This window comes from Rhododendron vialii, chromosome 10a, assembly GCF_030253575.1.
Source record: "Rhododendron vialii isolate Sample 1 chromosome 10a, ASM3025357v1".
NCBI lineage: Eukaryota > Viridiplantae > Streptophyta > Magnoliopsida > Ericales > Ericaceae > Rhododendron > Rhododendron vialii.
Genome location: NC_080566.1, coordinates 32879229 through 32890566, shown reverse-complemented (window position 1 = coordinate 32890566; position 11338 = coordinate 32879229). Strand labels below are relative to the sequence as shown.

Here is an 11338-nt window from a genome sequence, read left to right as displayed (position 1 = left end):
TTCCATCCTCATGAATTACTAAAGCATTTTTAAAAGTAAAGAACGGGGGACAATATTATTGAAATACTAATCACTTTTCTTAAGGAGACAAGCATGAATTGATATCTAACTTGTTCGAGCTTAGTTTGAAAGATTAACGAGCTTTAAAAAATATTCAAGCTTTTTAATGTTAATATAACCAATCAATCTTTGAACAATCGAATATGAATTCGAACTCAAATTATTTGGCTCATTTATCAGCCCTACTCTCCTTCTTCTTCTTCTTTTTTGACAAAAGTGAGAGGTACTGCATTGATAAAGCCCAACAGCACTTACACAATGAAATTCATTACAGATAACTTGGACAAAGCCAAACTAATCATCTAACTGATACAAAACGAGAAAGAACGAGGCGATTAATGTCTTTCATCCCCAGCCCAGGCATGGCTTGACACACCTTCTGTTGAGCGGAAAATTCATATATCCTATAGCAGTCTCAAAAGGAGATGCATTGCTAGCCAAGAAAAAAAGACAACAAGAACCCAGACAATCAGATGAACTTCGACTAAACATGAGCACACTAATAAATTTCTAGCAAACCACCAATAGATGCATATTAATCTTCTCGAACCCTACTCTTAAAAGTACCGGAAGAAGGGATATTGTCAAATTAAGTTCGTTAATTAGCTGGCTCCATTCTCCTAATTAATTTTATGCATATTGCTCTAGCTAGTCAATTAAGTTGACAAAGTAACAGATTCCTAGCTCAGTGGAAAATTACTCAAATGGTCCTTCTAAGAAAGTTCTACCGTTGGCGCAGAGGAAATCATCTGCTAATTAATCAGGAGTCTAAAATCTTTGAGTCTGGAGTTTTATTCCGACCCGTATACTATCAATTTTTTATTGGGTCAATTCGTATTAAAGCATCGCCCCAACTTTTAAATTGGACCCCGTTAGTTAACAGTAGATTTTGATAAGCAGATTAGTTAATTTATTGAGTCGTACCAAATTATCGAAAGAAAATTTATCCAAACTCGGACTAGAGTTTTATGATAAAAAAGAAAAAGTTAATTTCTTCCTTTTGGTTTAAAATTAGTGGAAATATCATCCCAATATGAGCAGCCTTTTGATTTGAATCAAAGAAAAAGGGAGGATTAGGTGGTAAGCATTTTTCTCATCTTTCATTACGTGTTTTGGAAAAGGATATCTTCTCTCCAGTCCACTATAGGATCATTTTGATACTAATATGAATCCTTCATTTTGTAACTATCAATTTACTAATAATCCCTGAATGATTTTTCTTTTGAATTATTACTCTTATGTCTCTATCTATTTATCTCCATTTATTACCCCAAAAAGATCTCTCAAAACCTAAAGCCGAATAATACATCAATTTATCATGTTTATTCAAAAAATAAAGACAATCGAAATGAGTTCATACGACTGTGATTGCCGAATTAGGCAAGTTTTTCATGAATGGTCTTCGATCGGAGGCTACAAAATATGTATTTCGGGTCATTAGATGAACCAGTAATAGAATTCATGGGCCCATCAATGCCTGGTTAGAGCATCTCTAATGGTTTGTGCCTTTTTTTTTATTTTTTTGAAGCCAAAGGTATTTTTTGCTACTATAGTATTTTTCTAAAATTTGGCCAAATAGTTCCATTATTGGTATCAGAGCTTCTTTTTTTTTTTTATCTTGATCCATCACGACCCGTACATGAATCATTTAAATCATACCATAGATATTTGAACCAAAAAGTTAGTAACACAACCCTTTTTTTAGACAAATTTGAGCCATTTTTTGGCTGCTGAAATGGCTTTCCGTTAATTGGAGAGGTGATAAATATTGATCTCCTAGCCAAAAATTGACTTTGCCTCCAAGAATAGCCCACCGTTGGAGACGCTCTTAGATAACATAAACTCACATGTTCAGATATGTATGGAGGGATGACCAAAATTTCAAATAGCTTAAGTTGTTGGATTAGATCTAATATTTCTACAAGGTACCATACCAAAGCTCATTCCAACCCATATTTTAAGAGTATTCATCTAGGCCCTTGGATGGTCAATTAGATAGGGTGTTGAATCATGCCATGGCCATGGCCATTGCTTAAAGGTTAAGGTAAAAAAAGATCTCAAGGTTACTACAACAAGTATTGGGGAGGTGGGTGAGCTTGTGAAGACTAGAGTGGCTATGTAGATGAAATCCAAGTTTGAGATTAAAATATATACGGTGGAGGAGTTTAAGGGTTATTTGGATGGAATTCAAAAGCTAAGGATTTAGTAGTGACTCTGGTGGTGTAATGTCCAATTTTCTGTTGGATGGTTTTGTCTTTCTTTTTTCGTGTTCTTGTTTTCTCAATGTACTCTCTTTGAGTTAATAAAAAGTTTCGTTTGCCAAAAAAAAAAAAAGTTTAAGATCTTAAACTCTCACATAAGTTGGTAGTAACAAAAATTGATCGCTATTAGCCTTTATTGCAATTTATAATATCTTGTACATGTTATCTATGAGACTAAGAGTAGGGTTTTATCTATTCAACAGTACTACTACGTGTCTTTCTGGCCATTCTCTATGATTCAAGTTCTTCCTTGCATCTAGAGTTCTGGCCGCCTCGATGTACCCTTTTGTCAAGTATTAATAAAATTTTGCTGCCTATCAAAAAAAAAACAGTACTACTACGTGCCCTAATAATAAATGATGGAAAAAAATTGTATTGAAAATTAATGTTTTACTTAACTTTTCTGAATTAAAATGGGCACGTTCCATGGAACAAGCATCTAATTAAAGAGAGGGTGGTTTGGGTAAATTCGTAGATGTGTTTAACTTAAAGATATCCGATCAAACTGATTTTTTGCATACTTGTTCAACTCAACGAGCTCTACGAAGTGAACGTTTCCGATCGTCGGAACGAGACCAGAGCGGGGCCCCCTCGGCCGGGACAGCACGCTGAAGGGACAGCAGCACCCCAAGTCCGCTTAACTGATGCATGCATTTTCTAGGAACTACGTACTTAAAATAAAACATTGAAAGGGATCGAGGGAAAATACTAATTAGGGTTTGTATATTTTGTCCTCCAAAATGGGTGAGTCATCAACTTTAAATAGGCAATTAGCCCCATTTTCTCCTACTGAGCCAATTTAACCGATCTCTTAGTCCATCTCAGCGAATTTTGTGACCAATTTGAAGGGCTGAGGTGGTTGGTGCGTAATACAATAACATTAGCAAAGTTTAGGCGTTTAATTGAAATTAAATTTAGTAAAACTTTGATGCTTGTGAGACTCTTTGGTACATTCAGTGTCGAAGCCAGAATTTTGATCTGAGGGAGGCCAAAGTAATAGACATATATTTTTTTATCGGAACATATACTTATTACATCATAAATTTTTTATTTTTCAATAAATTACATTTGTATATAGAAATGATTCTAACCTAATGTAGTTAAATATACCAATCATTTTTTTTCTTTAGGTAACTTCAACAGTCACGTAATTATTTTTTATTTATGTAAAAAGTTGGGAATTGAGAATGTAAAATAATCGATTTTTTATCAAATCAAAACCAAAATTATTAAGATTATAAATAGCTATACACAAATAATTATCACTAATATTTATGATTAGGTATATACAAAATAAAAAAAAATTAAAATTCGGGGGCTCGGAGGGGGGCCGGGGCCACCCCGGGCCCCAAGGTAGCTCCGCCACTGGGTACTTTTGAAATTTGCCCCGATAGATTTAAAGACCCGGGGATCCTGCACTGCAAAGAAGCTTATAGGATAAGTTTCTTGATTACTTGTAGGATATTTGTAGGATACTTCTGGCAAATTTGGACCATTAAAAACACTTTTCACGACTCATACTGCGCACTACATTCCTTTAGTGCACACCTGCACTACACTACAGGATCTCCAGTCCTAGATTGAGGGCAGGTTTCCCTCAAAGAGACTTTGTCTGTAGCTTATGGACTTTTAGCTAACGCACATGTGTGAGGAGAACAACCTTCTCGAAATCTTTGTTTTCTGTGGTTTAGAGTATAGGGAAAACCCAGCCTAAATCTAGAGTTTTTTCATACACTGCATCTGGAGAGAAGTCGATCCCATGGAAAATCTTATACTGTATGTAAGTAGAAGAGTCAAATTAAATGTTTTCTCAAGTTGCATTGACAAGCAAGAAAACCTTGACTTTTAACCCAAGGTGACAATGTTTTTCCACAACAGCCTGGAAAAACATCAAAGGACTAACTTCACCATTTGGCACCGGCCCTATCTTCATCTCTCAAACACGAAATCAAACCTTCTACTAATTAGTGGAGTAATTAATTAATTGTGTGTGTTAACAAACAATTTTTCTTTAAATAGTCAATCCCTTGTTAGAAAAGGTTTAACAAAAGTCCACCTACTCACTAAGGAATTAGTACACCCTTGTTCGTTAATTTTAATAATTAGGGTCTTCAATTATTCAACCCTTTTCAACTATGCTAGAGCAAGAGATGATTTTTAAATTATTCGCTATAATAGTCCTATTAGAACTACTATTGCAAATAGATCTTTATTCAGTGTTTTTCGTTTCACTAAAACACCATATTTAAAAAAAAAATTTGATTTCTAAATTTAATGGTAATGGAACTTCGATCTCTTCTTGTCCTTGTTATGGTAAAAGAATTTTAGGGTTTTGCACATAAATTTTTATTTTTTTTTTGGGTAAGCAATGCACATAAATTAGTTGACTCAACATTCATGTTTATATTTTCAAAAAAACATTCATGTTTATATATGAACACCACATCATGTACTCCCAAAAAGAGGTGTTTATTGTTACTCTCTCTTCTTTTTTTTGAACTGCAAAAAAAAGATATTTTTATTAATCAAATTTACAAATTACAAACGGTTAAAGGGACAAGAGCAAAAAGGGGCATCACAACGAGAGAGTAACATCCGAACGAGATTGGCATCTTAATATTCCTCAAAAATAATATGCCACTCAAGCCCCGTGGAGGCAACAAAACAACCATAGAAAGAGCCGTACGAGCCCAGACCAAAAACATGTACACGCCACAAGAAAAAACCACAGAAGTGACTAACCCTTGAGAGTAGGGGAGGACAATAACAAACCCATAGAAATTAGGTTTTTAAAGTGTTTAATTAATTATTTGTCCCCAACCCTTCCCCATGGGATATTTGGACTCTACTGGTCTCTCTTACGTCAATTTATGCATGCATATCCATCCAAATTTGTGCTCCAAATGTGGACTTAATGCTCTGTTAAAAGTCTATCTTCTTGAGGCCTATTTTGGACAAATGCATGCGTTTATTCAAAAATAAATGTGTTGGGACGACAGTCAGTCAATCTATCCAATCCATTCTCATATCCCAGCTGCAACCAAAAGTAGTACACACAAAATTCAAAGGAATGAAAATATACGACAAATAATATGGGCTCGATCAGAGACTTGATATACTCCTAACAATAGCTAGCCCCAAGTCGTTGAGTGGAAGGAAGCCAGGCCGGCCTAATTCTGCCATATCAGACTTGTCTTAATCTATGTTCAGAACTTGGATTTGTTGTTAATGGGTTCTAGTTCAGTTGGCATCTCTCCTAGTTCTCCCCATGTGGGAGGTCAAAATTTGAGCCTTGTTACGAGCGTTTGGGATTTAGAGCTATAGATACCCTCTGAAATCGATTCATTATGGATTAACCTACTAACTCTCAATTAACATCCGCTGATGTATACAATATGGAGAGAGAAAAAAATTGGGTTTGTCAAGGAAAATAACACTATTGAGAGAGAGAGAGAGAATAATAATAGCTTGGTTTTGGGTCTCAAATGACGTACGCCGCTATTGTGCCATTAGTCCATTTAATCTTTGTACTCCTAACTTTTAAAGATTAATAAATTTCTATTGCCGAATTAAAAAAAAAGTGCAAATAGTTTCATTTTCGTTTTCTTTTCTTATCCTTTCTCTCTCTCTCAAGTAGTCTCAACAAATCCTACATCAGTACTGCATTTTTAGTTTTGTTAATTTCTCACTCCTATGAAAAACTCTCACTTGGACTTGGCCTTCTACTAGATTAGAAAACTTCATTTTTTGGGGATTAAATAAAATACTCTCACTTGGTTCTGATTGGAAGTGGCATATCTATATTAAATTCAAGTTTTCTTAATTTTGTGGGGTAAGTATATGATATGACAATACATGTGGTCTTTGCTAGTTAGTAGAATTTCAATTCTGAAAACCTCTTGTTTCCTAACTACTGGGGTCCCCCTTATCATTGCGAATCCTTTCACGTCACTATTTGCTCTAGTCAACTCTCTCTCTCTCTCTCTCTCTCTCTCTCTCCCCGAACCCTACATAGTATTTTTTTCATGGCTAAAAAGTGGCTCTCTCTCTCTCTCTCTCTCTCTCTCTCTCTCTCTCTCTCTCTCTCTATCTGGAACCCTACAAATTTTTTTCATGGCTAAAAAGGCATAGTGGTGATGAATACGATAGTGAACAAAATATTTAAGAATTAATTTGCGATATGCAAAAAATAGTAGAAAAATAGAGCACACAAAAGACATAAAGGTGGAGGGATGATTAAGAAATAATTTTCTATACGCAACCAACAGAAGAAAAATAAAAAACATGAAACGTGAAGACATAAAGTTAGAGAGAGAAGAAATTAAGAAAACCCATGCCAACATAAGGAAGCTGTTTCTGTGGCCTAAATTTTTGTCCCTGCAACTTTCACTAGATTTTCTCAGGATATTGGGATCGAAAAGTTCTTCTTTTCATGTTGTTGGTCTGTCGTTAGAGAAGTTTTTGAGTGTCGGGCAGGTACCACACACCACGTGGTACCCGTCGGCAATTTCAGCCGTCCAAATGATCGAGTTGTGGACGGTCCGGATTTTAGAGAGAGAAAGAGAGGAGAGAGAGTAGTGGGATGAGGGAAGCGAGTTACTAAATCTGGGCCATCCAAAACACGTTTGGACGGTTGGGATCGCCGACGGATACCACTTGATACTTGCTCGGCGCCCAAAAATTTATTGTGTCAGTATGTTTAAATCTGGACAAGAAAAGGCACATCATGATTGGAATGATATATATATGTACCTTCCTCTCAATTTGATTTTATTAACCTCCGAAATGGAGAATACAAAAATTAAATATTGAACCACATGCATAGCAGCATCACAACTAGAAGCAAGCATCTCAACAAAGTTGGAGTCCGAGCCACTTGACAATCATATGCCACCCTAGACCTAAAAGGAACTAAACGGATGGCAAGACCATGACATCTTATAGTGATAAGCCTTGATCAAGTGCGATGATTTTTTTTCCGCTAGAGGAACTACCAGTACTGCATATTATCTTCTCTCTTTTTTGGATAATATGCAGTACAGGTACTGATAGTTCCCCTAGCTAGCAGTACCAGTACTAGTACTGCATATTATCATCCTTGTATTGCACACGCATCACCGACTAGAACCTCGTCTTGTCATTTGTCACCAATGGATCTATCTGATTACTCATCGCGACATTTTTTTTTTTTTTTTTACAGTGGCGGCCGTTGGGGTATTTCTAATTTTGTACTTGTTGGCAATAAGTTATATTTGTGATCTTATTATAATAGTTGCACACGGCAGGCGTGACCTCTCCTTTTTTTTATAATGCAAAGTGTTCTGGGTCAACTTGCGTGCACCTCGAACGAAGGTGTCTCTTGTTGTTATTTTTTATTATAATGAATTTCTTGTCTTTAGCCAAATAAAATCCACACCTAATAACTTTAATAATTTGCATGATATGTGTTTTGGTATACGTGTTCCTGATAGTTCCACTACGTACTTTTTAACTTCCTTTGCCAGGCAATCAATCATGCAGCATCTCAATATATGAATATCCACAATTACTCCATAAACATTCGCCGCGATGCGAAAATTAAAAAAAAAAAAAAAGATTACGAAATTTTCATTTGAAAAATAAAAAACGAACAGAGAGAGGATGTATGAACTTACGAATAACAGATCAGAAACATGGATTATATATTAATCTTTTGTACATAAGATGGATACAATCATCGAAAAGAAAAAACTCATCCATTGTGCAACTATTATATATGTAGATGGATTATGTCATGATCATAACAGTATGTATACAAACACAGAGAGAGAGAGAGAGAGAGAGCAAATCCAAACCTTTAACACACACAATATCTAAGTACACTAAGCAATCTCATGAAACAAGGGGTGATCGTCAAGAAGAACTTCAGGCCAGAATGAAGAAGGACCACCTTCGTAGCTTGAAGTACTACAAGCATCCCCCATGTTATTGTTGATGGAAGTCTCCGTGAACGGAGGAACAACCGCCCCCAACTGGTGTTGCGGCGGAGGAGACGGAGAAGCGGTGGAAGGAATATTCCATATGGAAGTGGGTGAAGAGTTCTCACCAAACATGTCCTTGTTCATCATAGGTGTTTGGTACTGGCAAGGAACTTGTAAATCAGGCATATGAGCAAAAGGGATTGATTCGTGATCAAGATTTCCAAACTGGGATGCGCTCAGAATCTGGCCATCTTTCATCGAAGAGAGAGAATTCAAGAGGTTATCATAAGTGATTTGATCAATGTTGTTGTTGTTTGGGAGATTGTTTGGTGCCATGGAATTTGGTGGTTGAGGTTGAAGGAGGTACTGGAGGTATTGAAGTTTGGCCACTTGAGCAGCTTCTGTCTGCAGCCTCATTGCCTGTTCTTCCCATGTGTGGGTTTCAATGAGCTCTTTGAGGTTAGCCAGGGCGATGAGGTGAGGGAGGCTCGAGAAGATGTCGGTTCGCGGGCGGTGAGTCATCGGATCGATACCCATATGTATCAGCTTCTTCTTCAGGTGGGTGTTCCAGAAGTTCTTGATCTCATTGTCTGTTCTTCCAGGAAGGTGGGTGGCAATTGCAGACCACCTTTTTATTTAAAAAAAAAAGAAAAGAAAAGATGGGAAAAATGTAAAAGTGAGTAGTTATTCAAAGTAAAAAAATGGTGTCATATGACTTAAAAAGAAAAATCACAAACACAAAATTATAGTACATATAATAGGTGGCAATAGTTTGGATTTTGTCACATCAAAATAAAAGACCAATGGATATGCCTCAAAAGTTCAAAAATCTAGAAGACACATCATTCTGGTTGAGAGTAACATGTGTGTGTCATATTAAAATCTCATTGGACCAATTTTTTTTTGCTAAGCTCATTGGACCGAAATTTTAGAAGTGATATGTGCCGCGTCTCGCAAAATAATTTAAATCCATATACTTTTTTTTTTTTGCTTAGTAAATCCATATATACTTCTGATGGTTGGTTTCTGTAAAGTTATCGAAGATTTTAAGAAGAAGAAGAAGAAGAAAATCTAGATCATTACTTGTTGCCAAGGATGGAGTGGAGATTGAGAATTGTTTGCTCTTCCTCTTGTGAAAACTTCCCTCTCTTTATATCAGGCCTTAGGTAATTCGTCCACCTCAATCTGCAACTCTTCCCGCATCTGTTAAGACCTGCCAAAATAGAACATCAATCAGTTTATTATGAAATACTTTCTGAATCATTGTTCGAAAACCTATCGCGAGTAGCCGGTGAGGCCTCCACACTATATCGAGCAATATGAGACAAGTCTCTACGACGGAGAGAGCGAGAGAGAGCAAACTTTTAATCGTTCGAAAATCAGTTGGTACGTAGTAGGTGGAGACTGGAGAGGCCTCTACACAATATGAAACCGAGAGAGAGAGAGAGAGAGAGAGAGAGAGAGAGAGAGAGACAGAGACCTGCTAGTTTAGGGAGGGCTCTCCAGCTGCCATGGCCATTTTTCTGGATGTATTTGACAAGTTTCTGATCTTCTTCAGGAGTCCAGGGGCCTTTCTTGAGTCCACTCTCATCACAACAAGGAGACCTTCCCATTTCCTCTCTCTCTCTCTCTCTCTCTCTCTCTCTCTCTCTCTCTCTCTCTCTCTCTCTCTCTCTCTCTCTTATGTTTCCTGTTGGTTTGGCTGCCTCCACCAGCACTACCAAAATCTCAAGGCTTTACTATATATATACACTCGCACCTTTTCCTCTCTGTCCTCTTATTGTACACTATTTGTATATATTTTACATAAAATAATGCTTGGCTGACGTGTGGGTGCCTCCCATTTCATTGTAGACCCCAACAAATACCCTTTTTCATATTGAAATGACTGACCTATCCCTCTACATCAGTACTTTGATATGTATATTCATACCCTCAAAGTTTAGTTTAAAAGTGTAAAAAGAAATTTTTTTGTGACAAGGAGTTGTACCATCGAAGTTTGCATGTGGAAATGTTTGATTTTTTTTATATCTAAAGAAATAGTTGATTTGAAATTATAATCTTGTACTTTATTAGATCTTTTGCTTTTAAGTGAGAAAAAAAAGGCAAATCAAGGACATCAATTTGTGAGAAAATTTGAAATGAATTTCTGATATTCCAAAAATTACAAAAGGGAGCGGCAGGGCGACCGTCGTCACAATGATTTGGATAAGAAAATTAAAGGAAAAACTCATTTTCACTAAAGCATTATTAGTAATAATAAGCACTTTTAATTTATATAGATATGTCGATCACTTTGAAAAGTCGTTTCGTATGCTTGCTCCTACTTAAAGGTGATCGAATTCCCATATATCGATCTTCTGCAGAATCATGTGGATTTACACTCACTATTTAAAGTACCAACATCCATCCATCATTCTGGTCCAAAATTATTAAAATGCCATTATCCCGTTATATTTTACATTACTTGCTCAAAGTTCATATGCACATTCCATTTTCTGAAATTGGGATATGATCATCACGCTACGCGCCATTTTATTTTACAATCACAAATAAAAAATTAGCAATTTCTTATCTAAAAGAAGTTCTTATATAAAAATATTCTACCTCTAACGCATTGTTGTGGAACAAAGAAGTCATTCAAGTTCATGGAACGATATATCTCCAAAAGCTCCAAAAACCGCATGATCGTTTAGGGTCCGCACCTCAATAGAGCTCATTGAGTTTCTAATAAAAAAAAAAATTGCCGATCAAAAAAAATGTAAGATATTTCGTCGTCCTGTGATACTGACATATAATGCGATTACTTTACTAGGGTAGTATTGGTATATCACTACCATGATTTTGAGCCAATCAGCTATTAATGAATCAACATTCAAAGAAAACAAATGGTATATAATCAAAAGCTCAAAGTTGAGGCGTTATCAGGTAACATGTGGCAACGCCCTAGTGGTCAACAGGAACGCATTCCATGCACGCAAGAAGGGGCTATTCTTATGTCATTTGATTGCAATTTGCATGGGATATAATTATACCATCTCATACTTCTTCTTTTTT

General features: G+C 36.3%; 1 protein-coding gene across 1 annotated transcript; it reads right to left on the bottom strand.

Moving 5' to 3' along the window:
- Positions 1-7978: 7978 nt before the first annotated feature.
- On the bottom strand, positions 7979-9977 carry LOC131302485 (transcription factor MYB93-like). The gene is made up of 3 exons (XM_058329154.1): positions 9762-9977; positions 9365-9494; positions 7979-8909 (listed from the first exon to the last, which is right to left on the bottom strand). The coding sequence occupies exons 1-3, from the start codon at positions 9892-9894 to the stop codon at positions 8183-8185; spliced, it is 990 nt and encodes a 329-aa protein (XP_058185137.1). The 5' UTR covers positions 9895-9977; the 3' UTR covers positions 7979-8182.
- Positions 9978-11338: the final 1361 nt, after the last annotated feature.

Bases quoted from the DNA above. Each gene is read 5' to 3' on its own strand.
- LOC131302485 (XM_058329154.1), bottom strand. From the start codon at position 9,894: ATGGGAAGGTCTCCTTGTTGTGATGAGAGTGGACTCAAGAAAGGCCCC. The intron at 9,495-9,761 runs GTCTCTGTCTCT...CTATTTTGGCAG, and splicing joins AGCCCTCCCTAAACTAGCAG to GTCTTAACAGATGCGGGAAG. The intron at 8,910-9,364 runs GTAATGATCTAG...TTAAATAAAAAG, and splicing joins CACTCCATCCTTGGCAACAA to GTGGTCTGCAATTGCCACCC.